The following is a 21093-nucleotide window of genomic DNA, read 5'->3' as shown; positions in this document are numbered from 1 at the left end:
AAGATGCCAAATATATCTAACTATGTAAATACATAGATTTTTGCATCTGCAGTGCCCATGGGGCACTCTTAACTTCTGTATGAGCTATACCAAGTTAGAGAAATGCAAATTTTGGAAGGCCCTTTTGCAAGATTTCTTCCCGTTTTTCAGTTTCATGTTCTTCTAGAAGAAGAACATGAACAGCGGCTGGGGGATTCTGGGAGTTAAAGTCCACCCATCTTCAAGCTTCCAAGGTTGAGAAACACTGTTCTAGAACTTCAGCAAAGTGGATTCCAGCCCTTTTTATAACTTCTTCCAGGCATCTGTTTTTTTCAGACTCAGATAGGGGAAATAGGATGCATTTTAGCAGAATTCCCTCTGATCAGGTGTTCTTCAGGAGTTGGGACTTCATGACCCACCTGGAACAGGATTATAGGAGTGCCTCCTGTCCATAGCATCTAAAGAAGAGATTCTCAAAGCTGATAACTTCAAGGTCTGTGGACTTCAACTCCCAGAATTCCCCAGCCAGCCATGCTGGAAGTTGAAGTCAAGGTATCGTAAAAGCATGCTGGCCTGGGGCATTCTAGGATTTGAAGTCCACACATCTTAAAGTTGTCGAAGTTAAGAAATACGGATCTGAACAAGTTATTTTCTATCAGACACGGCTGGATCTGGGATCGAAGTAGTGCTCACACACCCAATTCGTTTACACCTTTCTCTTAGTCAAGCATTCCACTGAAAATGCAGATTGTGTAATCGTTCTACTTGGCAAACCACAACCTGTAAGTTATTGGCCGACCCTTGTAAAATTACCTCCAATAAACATTCCTACAGAAGATGAGATCATCTCCAACAGTTAAGTTCATGTCAAAGAACTATCCTTGCCATGTAAAGATTAAAGGTAAGATTAAGATTAAAGGTAAAGGTAAAGGTTCCCCTCGCACATACGTGCTAGTCGTTCCCAACTCTAGGGGTCGGTGCTCATCTCCGTTTCAAAGCCGAAGAGCCAGTGCTGTCCAAAGACATCTCCGTGGTCATGTGGCTGGCATGACTCAACGCCAAAGGCGCACGGAACGCTGTTCCCTTCCCACCAAAGGTGGTCCCTATTTTCCTACTTGCATTTTTTACCTGCTTTCAAACTGCTAGGTTGGCAAATCTGGGACAAGTCATGGGAGTTCACCCCGTTATGCGGCGCTAAGGATTCGAACTGCTGAACTGCCGAGCTTTCGATCGACCAGCTCAGTGTCTTAGCCACTGAGCCACTGTGCCCAGAGATGTCAAGATTAAGACACCTTTAATTTGGACTTTTATATCTTGTCCGTTTGCTATCATTTTATCTACCGCTTCTCCAAGAGTGGCCAACAGTTGGAGAAGAATTGAATATATATATATATATATATATAATTCTAGACCTAATCATTAAGAAAGACTTTCCAGCATTGTAACTATTCATTCACTTACCCTTAAATTAAGTAAATTATGCATTCCCCGCCACCTCCAAAAGCTCTTTAGGTATAGAAACAGCAGAAGATCAAGGCTATGTGCTAAACTGCAAGATAAATATGGGTTGGAAAGGTTTAGAGAGATGGCCACGTTGGCTTCGGGATAATCACCTTCACCCTTTGAGAAGAAGGTTGAAATAGAACATAATTTAAACTTTGAGACATAAAGATAACATGGCATTAGCCTTGGTCCCCTCGGAATTTTCCACCAGCTGAATTCAGATAAGATATCCTGATAAGATCGGGAGGATAACGAAGTAGGAGAAAAGGTAAAAAGATGGAGGAAGTTCTAGATTCCTGCAAACCAGTCAGGCAGGTTATACGTGAAAGATGGACACCCCTACAGAGGTGAAACAATCCCAGTTAGCCTTTGACCCATTAAAGAGCACGGTTCCATTTCCTAACATCCACAGCCTGGCAGATGATTGTGGTTTCGCCCTCTACATTTCTCAAGCTCTCAAGCCATTTGAGGATGGATAGATATCAATTCCCAGAATAAGAGCCTTGGTGGCGCAGCAGACTAAGTGCTGTTAAGTAACACCAGCTGCCTGCAATTACTGCAAGTTCGAATCTCACCAGGCTCAAGGTTGACTCAGCCTTCCATCCTTTCGAGGTAGGTAAAATGAGGACCCGGATTGTGGGGGCAATAAGCTGACTTTGTATAAAAAAAGAACACTGCTTGGGGGAGGCCGAAAGCCCTACTAAGCAGGTATATACAAAAGTATGAAGGCTATTGCTTAACGCATTGTAAGCCACCCTGAGTCTCCGGAGAAGGGCGGCATATAAATCGAACCAATAAATATAAATTGAACCAATAAACTCCTCTTTCCTCCCCCACCAGCAAGCTGGCTAGAGGAATTCTGGGAGTTGAAATCCACTCATCTTCAAGGAGCTGAGTTTCAGAAACATTGACTTACTGTAGGTTCTTAATTTAAAACAAACAAACAAACAAACAAATAAATATTTGTACACTCCTTTAGACCATAGAGTCCTTTGTAAATTCTTTCCCATGTTTCTCTCAGTAACTGAATTCACACACCCACGCACCAACTCAGGCTGAAGGAATGCTCGGGGGTGTCTTTGAGTGATGGCAATTCATGCTTTCTTCATAAGGCATCTTGGTTCATGGCTTGAAATATTGAGGCTGCTGAATCAAGGATTGATACTGCATGGCCATGATTAAGCCAGTCTTGGCTTATGTCATCTGCTAAGCCAGCCAGAAGTCCCATTCCTGACTAGAAAAAGCTTGCTGGAGTTCACATCTAAGATTAAGCCACATCATGGATAAGTGATCTAATTTATCACGAATGATCATGAATTAGTAATCTAATCAACCTACGCTATGTAAGGAATTACGGTCCGCTTCTCGGTGCTTTACTGAATAAGCCAGTCTTTGTAGGTTTACAGAACACGCCACCAGGATTTATAAGCCAGCATTCCTGGGATCCTACCATAGTGTCAACCCAAAAGTTGGTCAAAAGTTGTGTCTGATCCAAACTGGTCTTCAGGCAGTTTTGAGGATGTAAAATATGAGCAACTCTGTAGTAATTCTGGGGACCAGGCAGCCTTTCCAAACCCAGAGATCTGAAATAACTATTACTTTGCATCCAACCTCAATCTCTTGAGAAACATTCATTTCCACCCGGTGTTGCAAGACCCAAAAGAGGAACGATTTGGTAAAGATAATTAGTATTTTCACTCTCTGGCACAGAAACTAAAACCAAGAGAGGCAAACTTTTGCGGAGAACCTGTTTATTTTCTTGCTTGTTTTCTAAGTTTACCACAAAGTCAGTTTGAAGGCTACGGCTACTATTTTCATAGGTGGTTTATCTCAAAAAACCAGAAATTGGATTTTTGCTACTGGTTCTCCGAATCACCTGCCGCCATTGCTACCGGATCCGGTCCGAACGGGGAGCATTTCACCCCTGCTCTGGAGCCCAGGTGGCACAGGGAGTTTAAGTTTCCAAATTGTAGTGTGCAAAGACACTGGTCTGAAGACACTTGTAAGAACCCGATACAGGTTGATCTCAACCAGGGGTGGTATTCACTTACCTTCACTACCAGTGTGCAAATGTGGGCACATGCGCCACCTCCACGCATGTGGAGGGCCTTCCGCACATGTGTAGAGCATCAAAAACAGGACTTGATGACATCCGGGTGCGTAGGCGGAGCCTCCCATAGCCACCGCTACCAGTTTGCCCAAACTGGATAGAACTGGCTGAATACCACCACTGATCTCGACGTATGACCAAAACGAGCCCAACATTTATGTTGTTAAGTGAGACGTTGGTTAAGAGAGTTGCGAGTCTTAAACTATACTACGAGCCAATGGCCTCCTGAGGTGACTTGTGGGAATTCAGGAGTTGTGGGATGATGCCAACACGTTAAATTCGTTCAATGCGAAACTGTAATTTTTCTGCCCCTTGACTAACCTCAACCGGAAAACATTTCACTACGTTTCTCAGAAATATTTCAGGCAAATCTTGGCCTGTTCCTTATTGTACCATGTACATACTTATCTGTGCAACGTAATAAAGGAAGGAAATCAGATTAGGGTTGTTCAACTTGCATGCAAAACAACAACGAAAAAAGAAAACCCAAGAAAAGCTTTAGTACAAAATTACTAAATTTGGGAGCAGGAAGAAGGAAGACGTATGTTGAAAGCAGATCAAATATTCTTCACGTACGCAAATTCCCCCCACAATGCTTCCCTGCAAAGCAGGTTTCTGCTAGCACGGCCTTGTCCTTTTAAGACTCCTTATTTCGGATTTGTTATGTTAGTTTGGGGTTTGGACAGCCGTTGGAGGTAGGCCAGGGTCACAGGAGTGGTACTTTATTGATGTATGGATATAATGACAAGAAAAGAAAGAAAGAGAGAGAGAGAGAGAAAGAAAGAAAGAGAAAGGGAAAAAGAAAGGGAAAGAAAGGAGAAAGAGGGAGGGAGGGAGAGGGAGAGAAGGAAGGAAGGAGAGAGAGAGAAAGAGAGATAGAAAAGAGAAAGAAAGAAAGAAGGAGAGAGAGAGAAAATAAAGAGAGAAAGAAAGAAAGAAGGGAGAGAAAAAATAAAGAGAAAGAGAGAGAAAGAAGGAAAGAAAGAAGGAGAGAGAGAGAGAAAATAAAGAGAGAGAGAAAGAAAGAAAGAAAGGAGAGAAAAAATAAAGAGAAAGAGAGAGAAAGAAGGAAAGAAAGAAGGAAGGAAGGAAGGAAGGAAGGAAGGAAGGAAGGAAGGAAAGAAGGAAGGAAGAAGGAAGGAAGGAGAGAGAGAAAGAAAGCAAAAGACAAATAAAGAGGAAGGAAGGAAGGAAGGAAGGAAGGAAGGAAGGAAGGAAGGAAGGAAGGAAGGAAGGAAGGAAGGAAAGTCTTTCTGACCCATCACACACAAATAAAAACCATGACATGCTTCTTTTGAGTTTCTTTCTCACACTTGTTTCATTCTCTGGTCTGTGTAATCCAACGTTTCTCAATCTTGGCACATTTATGAGGGATGGATTTCAACCCCCATGCTGGCTGGGGAATTCTGGGAGTTGAAGTCTACCCCTTGGAGAAGAGATGACACTGATGTCACCACTTCTCCAAGGAAATCAACTTTTGTCCAGGAAATCACTTCCGCAGAAGGCTAAAACTACGATGATTGAGAAAGGCTCTAGTTTATTTTATTTATTCATTCATTCATTCAATTAAAATTCTGTGGCCCATCCCATCCAGAGGCAACTCTAGGCAGCTTACAATCACCATCATATTGCCATAGAATAACAGAAGTTTGCAGGACCGATTGTGCTGTGCCACCTCCTCCTTCTTATAGGACAGGTCTAACTTGTATGTTCCCCAGGACTTAAAGAAAATTTCAGCCTTGTTTAGCCAGTTCTTGCATGTTTCTATCCAGGTCTTTCTCTCTATAATATCTTCCCCTGGTCCTATCGAAATCCTGCAGGTTGCCTATCCAAGAACTGCTTCTCTAACCATGGGCAGAGGGATCCCCGTAAAATGGACTCTAATGAGATTTAATCAGCATTTCCAAGGCTGTTTATGCCTGGTGTTCAGCCCTGAGATCAGAGAGCAGAAGCTACAGAAGGTTGCCATGCCAAGAAATAAGATCATAATCCTCTCTTAGTTAAGCAAGGTTGATTCAGCTGGCACGGAAATCCTTCGGAGACCTCGTAATCCCATCTTGGGAATCAAGCTGTATCTTTATTATTATGTCATTCCCATCTGGGCTTGGCGGCTTGATCTGACATAACTCCTCCGACAGAGATTAGACGCGACAATATGCAGTAGACAAATATACAACATTAACTCTCACAGTTGCAATTCTCATCCAGATTCAGAAGGGCTCTGGATCAGAGACCCCCTTCCAAGGAGGACAAAAGGCAAAAGCCTCGGTTAAATTAAGGGCTCCTGCACAAGAGATCTAAAACCTCCAGCTTCAGGAGCAGTCTACCATTGAATATCAATGCCTTGATATTCATTCCTTCTCTCTTGTGACACTCTGACCTGATTGGCTGAAGCGGGGGGGGGATCAATTTCCCTCCCAAAGAGGATTTAAAGCCACATCCAACAAGCTCTTCTTAAGCAGAAGTGAAATTCCCTTTATGTGGTCAAAATATGTATTTTTAAATATTTGATTATGGAGAATCGAAATCACATGAAGTATGAGTAAAAAGGTTCCCCTTGCACATATGTGCTAGTCATTCCCAATTCTAGGGGGCGGTGCTCATCTCCGTTTCAAAGCCGAAGAGCCAGCGCTGTCCGAAGACGTCTCCGTGGTCATGTGGCCGGCATGACTCAACGCCAAAGGCGCACGGAACGCTGTTCCCTTCCCACCAAAGGTGGTCCCTATTTTTCTACTCGCATTATTTTTACCTGCTTTCGAACTGCTAGGTTGGCAGAAGCTGGGACAAGTCACGGGAGCTCACCCCATTACGCGGCACTAGGGATTCGTACCGCTGAACTGCCGACCTTTTGATCGACAAGCCCAGCATCTTAGCCACTGAGCCACCGCATCCCTTAGGTGAGAATGAGTACCGCTTTATAAAACCTTAGTAAGACCAAACCTGGAATATTGCATCCAGTTTTGGTCACCTCATTATTAAAAAAAAAAAAAAATGTTGAGACTTTGGAAAAAGTGCAGATTATTATGTTTTTGCCTGGAGACAAAAACATACGAAGAACGGTTGCAGGAACTGGGTATGTCTAATTTAATGAAGAGAAGGACTAGGGGAGACATGAAAGCAGTCTTCCAATATCTCAGGGGCTGCCCCAAAGAAGAGGGAGTCAAGCTATTCTCCAAAGCCCCCGAAGGCAGGACAAGAAGCAACGGGTGGAAACTAATCAAGGAGAGAAGCAACTTAGAACTAAGGAGAAATTTCCTGAGAGTGAGAACAATTAACCAGTGGAACAGCTTGCCTCCAGAAGTTGCGAATGCTCCAACACTGGAAGTTTTTAAGAAGAGATTGAACAACCATTTGTCTGAAGTGGTGTAGGGTTTCCTGCCTAAGCAGGGGGTTGGACTAGAAGACCTCCAAGGATCCTACCAGCTCTATTCTGATTGGTCATCCTTGATTTCTTTGGGCCAAAGTGTGAATAAATAATGTCTATTGGAATTGATGGTTGTACAGATTCCTGTGTATGCCTCCTACTGAAGGTAGAGATCTCGGAAGCAAGGTGAGTGAGAGAAAGTTTGCCTCCTTTAACGCATTGTGGAAATACATTCCACACACACACATTTTAGAAAAACATTAAAATATTCTCCCCGACAATTGAACTGCCAGTGGCCAAGTTAATGGAAGTAACCAGGGATGGATAAAATCCCTTTTGGCAACCTTGTGCAACCCACAAAAATATAATAGAAAGAGAATGCATCCACCAAAAAATAATAATCAATCATCTCAGGTACATTCAGGGATCATTTTGGCCTGGCTATAAATCTCACATCATCAGCAAGACTTTGCTAAACCCATAAAGAGCGCCTTAAAGAAGATATTATTTTGACCTCTTCAAAAGTAAAGCTACAGGTGAGTCAAAAGCAGGCTAACCAAATGAAACTCTCCGTCCACCTGGCATCCCACGTACCTAGAAGGCCACGGATGAGAAAAAGTTCAACCAGAATATAGAATAGAATAGAATTCTTTATTGGCCAAGTGTGACTGGACACACAAGGAATTTGTCTTTGGTGCATACGCTCTGAGTGTACATTAAAAAAATAACATTCACCAAGAATAAGATACAACACATTAATGATAGTCATAGGATACTAAATAAGCAATCAAATCATAGTAAGAAACTAAATAAAACAATATAAATCGTAAAGATACAAGCAACAAGGTTATAGTCATAAGTGGGGGCAGATAGGTAATAGGAAGGATAGCAATAGCAATAGCACTTAGACTTATATTTATTTATTTATTTGTTCAACTTGTATGCCGCCTTTCTCCAAAGACTCAAGGTAGACTATGCTGCTTTACAGTGCTTTCCAGCCCTCTCTAAGCAGTTTACAGGGTCAGCCTCTTGCCCCCAACAATTTGGATCCTCATTTTACCGACCTCGGAAGGATGGAAGACTGAGTCAACCTTGAGCCGGTCAGGATCGAACTTCCTAGCTATGGACAAAGTTAGCCCACAATACTGCATTCTAACCACTGGGAAGGAAGGAAGGAAGGAAGGAAGGAAGGAAGGAAGGAAGGAAGGAAGGAAGGAAGGAAGGAAGGAAGGAAGGAAGGAAGGAAGGTAGCAATAACACTTAGCAGTTTACAGAGTCAGCATATTGCCTACAACAATTTAGGTCCTCATTTTACCGACCTCAGAAGGATCGCTAAAGAAATCCATGCATGAACCTCCCTTGGGGACCTATTAAAGAGAGTATTGAAAAGCACGCGAATCTCTGTGGGCTGAAATGAGAGAGCGATGAAGGATTTTAGAAAGACGGATGCGTTTTCTATATATCCTTCCTCGTTCTCTTGTTTCCCAGCACATCCCTTAGAAACACACACAGACACACACACTGTGGATGTCTCCTCACATTTGCCCGCTTCCGAACTGGAGAGATAAATGGTTTGTTTTCAGGTTTTTTTTGTTTCCCCTGTTCCCACCATCAAAACAAGGTTGTTACGAAAAGAGATGCTGCAGAGAAAGTTTATCATTGCGATAACAAGCTGAGTCAAAGGGGTGGACTAAGTTTGTGGCCAAAGCAAGCACGGCAGCGGGCACGTGCTTCTTCGAATGAAGGCAAAGCCAACTCGCACTGATAATGTTGCCTAGTTTGGTCATGAGACGTCCACAAGCAAACGACCAAGCTCAGAGAGCCCCCCCCCCATCCAAGGATCCCACGGGTTGCTTTGTTTTTAACGTGGTCCCATCTCCCAGTTAGGTTCAGGATGATGGACCCCGTTTCTGCCTCTTTCTTCCTAACCTTAAAGGATGCCTTTGAAGGATGGCGTTTGGGTGGTAGGGAAAGTAAGAAGGCAACTCAGGGCTCCCAGATCCAGACCCTACCAAAGGCCAAGTCATCATCAGAAGAGCCAGGTTGGGATTGGGGTGTTTGGAATGGATAGTCCCAAAACATACGGTACTTACTTACCCACCCTGGATTTAATCATGGTTACCCCCACCCACCCATGCATTCATTTCTTGGACTCCTGCAAACCATTTAGAGGGAAATGGATGGAAGCAAAACCCCCGACTCAAACTTGCCGGTCTGGTACTCTCCAGAAGTCTTGGGTTCCAGTTCCTATCTGCCTATGTAGCCTTCAAATGACTCCAAAAATATTTGTCCAGTATGACTCCAAGCCTTCCTTCCCTCCTTCCTTCCTTCCTTCCTTCCTTCCTTCCTTCCTTCCTTCCTTTCTTTCTTTCTTTCTTTCTTTCTTTCTCCTTCCTTTCTTTGTCTTTCTTTCTCTTTCCTTCCTTTCTTCCTTCCCTTCTTTCTCCCTCCCTTCTTTCCTTCTTCTTTCTTTCTTTCCTTCCTTCTTTCTTTCCTTCCTTCCTGTCTCCCTCCCTCTTTCCTTCCCTCCTTCCCTCCTTTCCTATCTTCTGCCCTCCTTTCCTATCTTTCTTTCTTTCTCTCCTTTTCCCTCCCTTCTTTCCTAGGTTCTTTCTTTCCTTCTTTCCTCCCCTTCCTTCCTGTTTCCCTCCCTCCCTCCTTCCCTCCCTCCTTATCTTCTTCCTTCCTTCCCTATCTTTCTTTCTCTTTCTTCCTTTCCTATCTCCTCTCTCATTCTCTCTTTTTTCCTTTCTTTCCTATCCTCTCTCTCTCTCTCTCTTTCTTTCCTATCGTCTCTCTCTCTCTTTTTCCTATTGTCTCTCTCTCTCTCTCTTTCTTTCCTATTGTTACTTTCTTTCTTTCTCTCTCTCTCTTTCCTTTATTTCCTATCCTCTCTCTCTTTCTTTCTTTCCTATCATCTCTCTCTCTCTTTCTGTCTTTCCTATCATCTCTCTCTCTCTTTCTTTCTCTCTCTCTCTTTCTTTCCTTTCTTTCCCATCCTCTCTCTCTCTCTCTCGTTCTTTCTTTCCTATCGTCTCTCTCTCTCTTTCTTTCCTATTGTCTCTCTTTCTTTCTTTCTTTCTTTTCTTCTCTCTCTCTCTTTCCTTTATTTCCTATCCTCTCTCTCTCTCTTTCTTTCCTATCATCTCTCTCTCTTTCTTTCTCTCTCTCTCTCTTTCCTTTCTTTCCTATCGTCTCTCTCTCTCTTTCTTTCTTTCCTATCGTCTCTCTCTCTCTTTCTGTCTTTCCTATCATCTCTCTCTCTCTCTTTCTTTCTCTCTCTCTCTCTTTCTTTCCTTTCTTTCCCATCCTCTCTCTCTCACTTGTTCTTTCTTTCCTATCGTTTCTCTCTCTCTCTCTCTCCATCACTTAGAAACCGTCCATCTCTCTACCCAAAGCGGCTCCTCTCCCAGCCCTTCCCTCCCTGCGCCCCACTTTAACCCCGCAGCCCTCGGCATCCCGCGACGGGATGGACGGATCCCCCGCCCGCCCCCTCGCCCCCCAAAGCCCCCCTCCCGAGCCCAACAGGTGCAGGGAGGGTCGCGGCGTCCCCAGCAGAGCCAGCCCACCCCGAGAGCCCCGAAGATGCTTCTCCTCCGCCCGGCTTACCCTGCGCCCCTGTCAGGATGCGGGGACTGGCGGTGCGAGGCAGGGCGGCGCAGCGCAGGAGCGGCGGCCCCAGCAGCCCCAGCAGCCCCAGCAGCAGGAGCGGCGGCAGCGGCAGAGGCGGCGGGCGGCGGGCAGGCGAGGCGGCGAGGCGGCGCTGGGGAGGCGGGCACATGCTGAGCGGCTCGAACTTCGCGGGTCCCGTCTCGAACTTCGCTTTGGGAAGCGGCGTGAAAGCGGCCGGAGCTATAAGGGCTGGCCAAGCCCCCGCGTGGGCGGGGCGGAGGTTGCCTCTCGTAGGTTGCCCGGCGAGGCTCGAGCAGAGAAGGCAGAAAAGAGCTTCTCGGTCCCAGCCAGGTTTTGGTTGTCCCCAGAGGGGCTTTTTTTTCCAGGAGGCCACTGGACTTTCTGGTGTTTTTCTTTCGAAGGCGTTTCCCTTCTCATCCCAGAAGCTTCTGCAGCTCTGACTGGATGGTGGGGAAGGGAAGGATTTAGATTGCTTGCAGACAGCTGGTCGTAGGACAGGACAGGACAGGACAGGACAGGACAGAATAGAATAGAATAGAATGAAGAGGGAATAGAGTAGAGTAGAGTAGAGTAGAGTAGAGTAGAGTAGAGTAGAGTAGAGTAGAGTAGAGTAGAGTAGAGTAGAGTAGAGTAGAGTAGAGTAGAGGAGAAGAGAAGAGAAGAGAAGAGAAGAGAAGAGAAGAGAAGAGAAGAGAAGAGAAGAGAAGAGAAGAGAAGAGAAGAGAAGAGAATAATAAAATGGAATAGGATAGGATAGAATAGAATAGAAAATAGGATAGGATGGGATGGGATGGGATGGGATGGGATGGGATGGGACAGGACAGGACAGGACAGAATGAAGAGGGAGTAGAGTAGAGTAGAGTAGAGTAGAGTAGAATAGAATAGAATAGAATAGAATAGAATAGAATAGAATAGAATAGAATAGAATAGAATAGAATAGAATAGAATAGAATAGAATAATTTTATTGGCCAAGTGTGATTGGACACACAAAGAATTTGTCTTGGTGCATATGCTCTCAGTGTATATAAAAGAAAAAATACGTTCATCAAGAATCATAAAGTACAACGCTTAATGAGAGTCATAGGGTACAAATAAGCAATCAGGAGACAATATCAATATTGTCATTTGCATCCTTTTAGAGAGTCTTGACTTGGAGGTTTATCTTTGGGGGGGGTCACCTGAGTGGTGCAAATGGTTCCTGTAGTCTGCCATTTTTCCCCCCTCTGGAAATCCATTCCTACTCCCACACCCTTCCAAGGGTGTTGATCCCAAATTGTGTTTCTAAAAGTCTGTAGAGATTCTCAGTCCTCCAGGTCACAGTTGTCCCAAAGGTGCTTTTTTCAGGAGGCTTTCTGATTTTTTTTTTCTTTGAAGATGTTTCGCTTCTTGGATGAGAAGATCTGGCAGAACTGAAGAAGCTTCTTGGATGAGAAGTGAAATGTTTTCAAAGAAGAAAGAAACAACAAGACAGCCCAGTTGCCTCCTGGAAAAAAAAAATCACCTTTGGGTCAGAGTGTGGTTGTCCCCAAGGTGCTTTTCCAAAAGGCAACTGGACTTTCATGGGGGGTTTTCCTTGAAAATGTTTCGCTTCTCATCCCAGAAGCTTCTTCGGTTCTGCCAGATGTCAGAAAGTCAGGTGTTAGAAAGCATCTTTGGGAGGGTCTCGCTATGTACGCTCCCACACCTCCACAGCCCAGGCAGGTAGGTAGATAGGTAGACCCAGATATAGAATCCATCTATCTCTCTAGCTATATCACATAAGGCACTAGCTATCAATAGGTAGGTGAGGGAGACAGACAGACAGACAGACAGACAGACAGACAGACAGACAGACAAGTGGTGCGGTGGCTTGGAGGTGGAGCTCTCGCCTCACAATCAGAAGGCTGTGAGTTCAATCCTAGGTAGAGGCAGATATTTCTGTCTCTGGGCACATTGAGATTATATCTGCTGAATAAAACTCTGCATTGGTGACAGGAAGGGAATCTGGCTATTAATGCTAGCTCTGCTAGCTGCATTCAGTTACCCAGATATATTACGGTGTCGTTAAATGATAGCTAGCTAGCTAGATATGGTATAATTGAGATAGATATATAGAAAGATAGATAGATAGATAGATAGATAGATAGATAGATAGATAGATAGATAGATGATAGATAGATAGATGATAGATAGATAGATAGATAGATATGGTATAATTGTAATAGATAGATAGATAGATAGAGATAGATAGATAGATAGATAGATAGATAGATAGATAGATAGATAGATAGATATGGTATAATTGTAATAGATAGATAGATGATAGATGATAGATAGATAGATAGATAGATAGATAGATAGATAGATATGGTATAATTGTAATAGATAGATAGATAGATAGATAGATAGATAGATAGATAGATAGATATGGTATAATTGTAACAGATAGATAGATAGATAGATAGATAGATAGATAGATAGATAGATAGATAGATAGATAGATATGGTATAATTGTAATAGATAGATAGATAGATAGATAGATAGATAGATAGATAGATAGATGATAGATAGATAGATAGATAGATAGATAGATAGATAGATAGATAGATAGATAGATATGGTATAATTGTAACAGATAGATAGATAGATAGATAGACAGATAGATAGATAGATAGATATGGTATAATTGTAATAGATAGATAGATAGATGATAGATGATAGATAGATAGATAGATAGATAGATAGATAGATAGATAGATAGATAGATAGATATGGTATAATTGTAATAGATAGATAGATAGATAGATAGATAGATAGATAGATGATAGATAGATAGATAGATAGATAGATAGATAGATAGATAGATAGATAGATAGATATGGTATAATTGTAATAGATAGATAGATAGATAGATAGATAGATAGATAGATGATAGATAGATAGATAGATAGATAGATAGATAGATAGATAGATAGATAGATATGGTATAATTGTAATAGATAGATAGATAGATAGATAGATGATAGATAGATAGATAGATAGATAGATATGGTATAATTGTAACAGATAGATAGATAGATAGATAGACAGATAGATAGATAGATAGATATGGTATAATTGTAATAGATAGATAGATAGATAGATAGATAGATAGATAGATGATAGATAGATAGATAGATAGATAGATAGATAGATAGATAGATAGATAGATATGGTATAATTGTAATAGATAGATAGATAGATAGATAGATGATAGATAGATAGATAGATAGATAGATATGGTATAATTGTAACAGATAGATAGATAGATAGATAGACAGATAGATAGATAGATAGATATGGTATAATTGTAATAGATAGATAGATAGATGATAGATGATAGATAGATAGATAGATAGATAGATAGATAGATAGATAGATAGATAGATAGATATGGTATAATTGTAATAGATAGATAGATAGATAGATAGATAGATAGATAGATGATAGATAGATAGATAGATAGATAGATAGATAGATAGATAGATAGATAGATATGGTATAATTGTAATAGATAGATAGATAGATAGATAGATGATAGATAGATAGATAGATAGATAGATAGATAGATAGATAGATAGATAGATATGGTATAATTGTAATAGATAGATAGATAGACAGACAGACAAATCCAATTCCTGCAGCCATTCTTCGTATGTTTTTACTTAGCCTCCAGTCCTTAATCATCTTTGTTGCTCTTCTCTGACTTGACCTTGATCACCTGACCTTGATGGCTAGCTGATCCCTAGATGCTAGTTAGCTAGTTAGTTAGTTAGTTAGTTAGTTAATTGCAAGAAGGCTTGTGAGAAAGGCCATTCCATTCCACGCTCTGTCTCTTTGCAGATCTTCGCGTTTTGAGGCTGCAACGGGAAATGTCAGATTTTCCATCTTTCCGAGCAAATTCTTGGGAACTCTGACCTTGTGATGAATGGCAGATGGCTTTTGTGATTATTATAAGCAGGCTGTAAGCCGTGTGTGATTACTGAAAACAGGTGGGGAGCAGGATACCAGGGGTGAATCCAGGGTAAACAGAGAACAAAGCAGGAGTGAACCAGATTCTCACAATCTGATTATTGGCGCCTCCCTGAACACAACAGGTTCAGGACTCAACAGCCTGCTTCTGCTCCTTTTTTTCCTGAAATGAGGTGGAATTGTTCTAGAGCAGGGGTCTGCACCCCACGGCTCTGGAGCCACATGTGGCTCTTTCATCCCTCTGCTGCGGCTCCCTGTCACTCAAAATATGCGTCACAACCGCCAATGTGCGACACCCGCCGGCACACGATATATTGAGCTTTTCGACCCATCTTTTTTTTTTTTCGGAGTTCAGAAAGTTTTTGTTGTGTGCAGAAATAAAAATTTGATTTCTCTGTAGCAGGTCTTTGATTTCATAAATGCAACACACTATCGTTTTTTTGTATGCATATATGCATAAAGGTAAAAAAAAAAACGATATATGCAGTGTTATCTTCATTTTAGACGTCAAAAGGGTTTTGTGGCTCCCGGTGTTTTCTTTTCTGTGGGAAACGGGTCCAAATGGCTCTTTTGAGTGTTTAAGGTTGCTGACCCCTGTTCTAGAGCAACTCGGCCACTGTTTTCCACCTGACGGAGCTAGATCAGATTGGAAGAATAGTTTTAAAAAGATGTAGCCATTCAAGGGTTGGCTTAGAAAGCTGGAGGGTTCCAAGTTGCAGATTTTCCTTAAGCACAGAAGCCATCTGGGAGACTTTAGGCCAATTTTGACCCACCTCGAAAAGCTATTGTGATGGTGAAAATAGGAAGTGGGAGCATTCTGCATTCCACTTTGAGCTGTGCAAAATAAAGGGAGGATCGAAGAATTTATTTATTTATTTGTTTGTTTGTTTATTTATTTATTGTCATATTTATATGCCGCCCTTCTCCCGAGGGACTCAGGGCGGCTCACAAAATAAAACAGTCCAACAATAAATAGAATTAAAATGTTAAAATCCGATTTAAAAACCCCAAATCCCCCAAATTAAAATTTATTTATTTATTTATTTTATTTATTATATTTCTATACCGCCTTTCTCCCGTAGGACTCAAGGCGGTGTACAGTCAAGAAAAATATAGACACACAAACATCATAAAATTGCTAATTAAAATTATTACTTAGTTTGGTCAATCAAATAAAACCCAGAATGCACAGCAGATCAGGGAATTTGCTGAAAGAGCCATGTCTTTAGGTTGGCGCGGAAGGTGCGGAGGTCGGGGGCCGTCCAGAGTGAATTGATTGGTGAATTGATCGGTGAATTGATTTTCTTTCCTTTTTTGGGGGATTTTTAGTTTTTAGATTTTTAGTTTTAGAATATACATCAACATCAATACATGAACAGTGCAGCATCTGGGTATCATTCATTTTGGGACAAATGGCAATTTTTTTTATTTTTTATTTTTTTTTAATTTGATTTATATGCCGCCCTTCTCCGAAGACTCAGGGCGGCTTACAATGTGCTCAGCAATAGCCTTCATCCTTTTTGTATATTTATACAAAGTCAGCTTATTGCCCCCACAAATAGGTCCTCAATTTACCTACCTTAGAAAGGATGGAAGGCTGAGTCAACCTTGAGCCTTGGCGAGATTCGAACCCTGCAGTAATTGCAGGCAGCTGGTCTTAATAACCAGCTTAATAACAGGGTGCCTTAAACCCCTGTACTACCAAGGCTCAATTAATAATAATATTAATAATATTTGTTACATTAATCAAACTTATGAAATCCTAGTATTAATATAGATGTTTGTGTTAAAGTAATTCAATATTTCAATGTTCCATTTTAATGCCGATCACAATATCATTTGAGTTTACAGAGTACTGCCATCTTTCAACCTCTAATCTTTTTCTCTAGTTATTGCTTTTATTCCATTGTATGAAAAATATGTGTGCTAATATTCCCCCTATTTCTTATTTCTGCCTCTATTCTGGCTTCTAGTCAGGCCACAGAACTGATTTTCTTAACAAGCGCAAGGAGTGTATTCTTGCTTCCTGTAAAAGGCTGCATTTCATGCAGAAGTCGTGCAAGTAATTTATGTCCTGCAGCAGATTATCATATTTATGATAATTTACCCAGATGAATATCATAATTTTGATGAGCTACCCAGCCGATTATCACGAAGGTATTTATGACACTTTATCCAGCTGGTTGTCATAATTTATAATAATCTGTAGCTATAGATGTTAATTTATTTCAAATCCAACTGGACGCTGAATTCTCATGGAAATTATTTTGTTTGATGAGCAATTTGCACCTCTCAAAAGCTTCTGGTTTTTCAAGGAATGCATCCTGATTATTGTTTTTTTTTTCCCCTTGAATCTGACTTCCCTGTCCACTTCGGTCAAATGGCAGGATATAATTTTCTGGGATACAAGAATGAATTGGCAGTGCCACTGGGTTCATGGATGAATGGTGTGATTGAAGTCATTTCCCGCAGAAACTCAAATTATTACCACCCATAACCATCCGTGTTTGATGCAACTTCCCACAAATCTTCCAGCCCATTGATTGAAGGAAAATACACCCAGTTTGGGAATGGAATGGACAATGGGGGTTTGGACTTATCTGTGGGAACAACCAACTCAACCCCTCTGGCCCAGAAAGATTGAAAATCAAACCAGCTGTTCAGGTAGGGAAAAGCTCAGCGGACACAGGTTCGAATTCGTTCTCAAAAATTCCAAAACCTTCTTTATAATATTCACCAGAAGGACAAGCAAAAAAGGACTTGCTTTGAAAGCTTCAGGAATACAGAATAACAGAGCCCGGAGGGACCTTGGAGGTCTTCTTAGCTCAAGCAGGAGACCCTAAAGACTATTTCAGATAAATAGCAGGCCAGTCTCTTCTTGAAAACCTCAAGTGATGGAGCACCCACAATTTCTGGAGGCAAATCATTCCACTGATTAACCCACAACTTCTGGAGGCAAGCTGTTCCATTGATTAGTTGTTGTTCTCAGAAAATTCCTCCTTAGTTATAGAACCGTTGGCACGCGTGCCATAGTTGGGCCAGTCAGGGGACGGGGCCAGTCAGAATTTTTACTACCGGTCCTCCGGACTACTCAAAATTTCCGCTACTGGTTCTCTAGAACTTGTCAGAACCTGCTGAAACCTGCTGGGTGGGTTCTACTTACCTTTACTACTGGTTTACAACGGGGCCACGTGCGCTTCTGATGACGTCGGGGTCTCCCGCTGGTTTTACTACCGGTTCTATAGAATCGGTCCAAACCGGGGGCAACCCACCACTGCCACCAACCCTACTTCCCGGAGGAGACAACCCTGAAATTATCCCCCGATAATGCTCAGTGTTCACATTTCCAAAATGTGAACCCGGCTTATATGGTTAACTGTATTGGCTTGGGGCCCCTCGTGCTTGTTCTTGCAAAATGAGGAAAAAAATATTAAAATTTAGAATCAGAGGGGCAGCATTCTTGTCCAACTGGATAGCGGTTGCTGCTTAACCCAAGTCTGCGGCTATTTTAAGCTGAATTTGCTATTTATCCCTCTGCAGTGAGATCATGCGCATTTACAGGAATGAGACTATTCAGCGTCCCCTTGTAAAATAAATGTCATTGGAGGGTGTTATTTCCATTTATATGAATTACTATTGATTTTGGCCTTGCAGGCGGTTGGGAGAAAATGTGACTTCATTGTGAATGTGAACTGCAAGGAAAATCAAGTTTTGAGGCATGGAATGCGAGTTGCAAATGAGAAGGACTAAAATGCTGGAAACGGAGAGTTGGGGAAAAAGTAAAAGAGAGAAGGCCCGTTCTTAACCGCTCCGAGAGAAAACTAATGGGGAATGTGGGAATAAACACATGTATTAACTATCTGGTGTTGCTTGGATAAACCCACTTTGCCGGGGGAAATTTGAGAATTCAGGGTGGCAATATAAAATTCATCGAGCCAGAGAAAATGCCAAAAGGATTTCAAACCCATCAACCAACATTCTGGCTTAACGGCATCTGAAACAGGTCATTTCCTGAAGCCTGGGAGGAATGTAATAATTGCCTTTGGATATGTAGGCATGCAGCTAGTAGTTTCTACAAGGTGCAATTACTTTGAAGAATTCCAGCGTGTAATAAATACCACAGGTAGACATAAATGCTAAGATGGACTTTCAGTTATAGACTTAAAGATGCTAGATTAGTGTTTCACAACCTTGGCACACTTTTAAGCTTTGTGGACTTTCCAATTCCCAGAATCCCCCAACCTGCAATCCGAGGCTGGCTAGGGAATTCTGGGAGTTGAAATCCACAAAGCTTCCAATTCCTAGAAACTTCCAATTCCTAGAATCTCCCAGCCGGCAAATCCCAGGCTGGTTGGGGAATTCTGGGAGTTGAAATCCACAAAGTTTCAAGTTGCCAACTTTATAAACTTCCAATTCCTAGAATCCCCCAGTCTGCAATCCGAGGCTGGTTGGGGAATTCTGGGAGTTGAAATCCACAAAGCTTCAAGTTGCCAACTTTATAAACTTCCAATTCCTAGAATCCCCCAATCTGCAATCTGAGGCTGGTTGGGGAATTCTGAGAGTTGAAATCCACAAAGCTTCAAGTTGCCAACTTTGTGGACTTCTAACTCCCAGAATCCCCCAACCTGCAATCCTAGGCTGGCTGGGGAATTCTGGGAATTCAAGTCCACAAAGTCTCAAATCCCCCAAGGTTGAGAAGGACTAGTTTAGACTCTCGTTATCTGTCCTCCCTTCCACCTCACGGGACACACAATAATTTTATTAGTGGCTTTGAAAATCAGTTGATATCCACTAGAGCAGTTTCCCCCAATCTTGGCTGCGTTAAGATGACTGGAAATGGCAGAAGATGGTCAGGAAATAGAGAAAACACACTCACTGCAACATAAGAGTTAACCGGAAAAAATTTGAAGGCAGGAAATCTGTGGGTTTGTTTGTTTTTTAAATTGAATTTCCAGTGCACACCTGAAGTGAGAAAGAGTCAACCATTCCGTTGCACCTCTGCAGCTCTGGAGGGCAAATGGTTCTCGTGGGCAGAGGTGCGAACTCAAATAGCAGCAACCGCACTACCAAATACAGTTCAACATTTGTCACGTTTCTTATTTTTCTTACTTTATCCTCCGCTTCTGGGTAGGAGGGCTGAGGCTGCGGTTCCAATTTTCTTGAGTTTCAGCCGAGAAAGCGTTTGCCTTCAGCGCGGGGCGAGGAAGACTTGGGGTGTTTGCAAAACTCATTCTGAAAATGTCTTTCCGTCGATCTGAAGTCAGCCGTGGAAAAGCCACTGGGGGGGGGGAACCGAACATGGTGGGTTCACACCTTTCAGCCTTTGAAAGTTGAGTGGGTGAGCTGGAGCCATCATCGGTAAAGGGGAGCCTGCTTGGAGGTCTTCCATCACTTGAGAGGGGCTGGGGAGAGGGCTTTGGGAGATGGGGAGGGCCTCAGACCAAGGCTCTAATCTAGTTTGATAAAAAAAAAAAACCCACAAGTTTCAACAAAGGAAAATATTTGTAGGGGTTGAAACGAGGGAATCCTAGGTGCTCTCTGAGCTTGGTTGTTTTCTTGAAGACATTTTGTGACCCAACTAGGGAACATCATCAGTGCTGGGGGGGAGGGGGGGAAGGAATGTTGGAAAGGTTAGGTTCTTTACGTTCCATTTAAAAAAAGTATTTAGAATTGAAGATAGTCCTTGACTTATGACAGGGGTCTCCAAACTCGGGAACTTTTAAGACTTGTGGACTTCAAATCTTAAAAGTTAATTTTAAAGTTGTCGTTGTTTTAATTTGATTTATATGCCACCCTTCTCCGGAGATTCAGGGCAGCTTACAATGTGCTCAGCAATAGACTTCATCCTTTTGTATATTTATACGAAGTCAGCTTATTGCCCCCACAATCCGGGTCCTCAATTTACCTACCTTAGAAAGGATGGAAGGCTGAGTCAACCTTGAGCCTTGGCGAGATTCGAACCCTGCAGTAATTGCAGGCAGCTGGTCTTAATAACAGGGTGCTTTAGACCACTGTACTACCAAGGCTCCTTTAACTCCTTAACCAAGTTAAAGTTAATTTGTGTCCACAAATCTTAAAAGTTGCTTAGTTTGACTTACGACCCAAATTTCCATTGCTGGCTGAGGAATTCTGGGAGTTGAAGTCCACAAATCTTAAAAGTTGCTAAGTTTGGAGAGCCCTGACTTACGAATTCAAATTCTCATTGCTAAGCCAAAAAACAGGAGAGAAACTAGCAAAAAGATTATCATAAATTCTGAATGCTGCAGAACCAATTTGTAACTTATCTTTGACGGGTGGAGAGCCCGTTATAAATTAATTCGCTACGCGGCCGGTCGTTAAGCGAGGACTACCTGTAAAAGCATTCTATTCTGGTCCATCTGGGTTCCCCTCCTATCTACGAGAAAGGATGTTTTGGGAGTTTCTGGAAAAACCTCGATTGCGATTCCCTACTTCTCCAACGTAGCACAATGCACTTTTCACTTACTGAAAGGATTCTTTCATTCCTGCCGGTC

General features: G+C 42.2%; 1 protein-coding gene across 1 annotated transcript in view; it reads right to left on the bottom strand.

Annotated features, from left to right (window-relative positions):
* The window catches only part of SEMA7A (semaphorin 7A (JohnMiltonHagen blood group)), a 39518-nt gene extending 28781 nt beyond the window's left edge, over window positions 1-10737 (bottom strand). The window contains exon 1 of the mRNA XM_070953655.1: window positions 10566-10737. Within this exon, the coding sequence (XP_070809756.1) occupies window positions 10566-10737 (172 nt within the window). The remainder of the gene's footprint in view (window positions 1-10565) is intronic.
* Between the last annotated feature and the right edge of the window lie 10356 nt (window positions 10738-21093).

The sequence above is a fragment of the Pituophis catenifer genome, unplaced genomic scaffold (assembly GCF_029215685.1).
Source record: "Pituophis catenifer annectens isolate HBS135680 unplaced genomic scaffold, rPitCat1.0.hap2 SCAF_14, whole genome shotgun sequence".
Lineage (NCBI taxonomy): Eukaryota > Metazoa > Chordata > Lepidosauria > Squamata > Colubridae > Pituophis > Pituophis catenifer.
The sequence above is the reverse complement of the archived record's forward strand: the minus strand, read 5'-3'. Positions and strand labels throughout refer to the sequence as shown.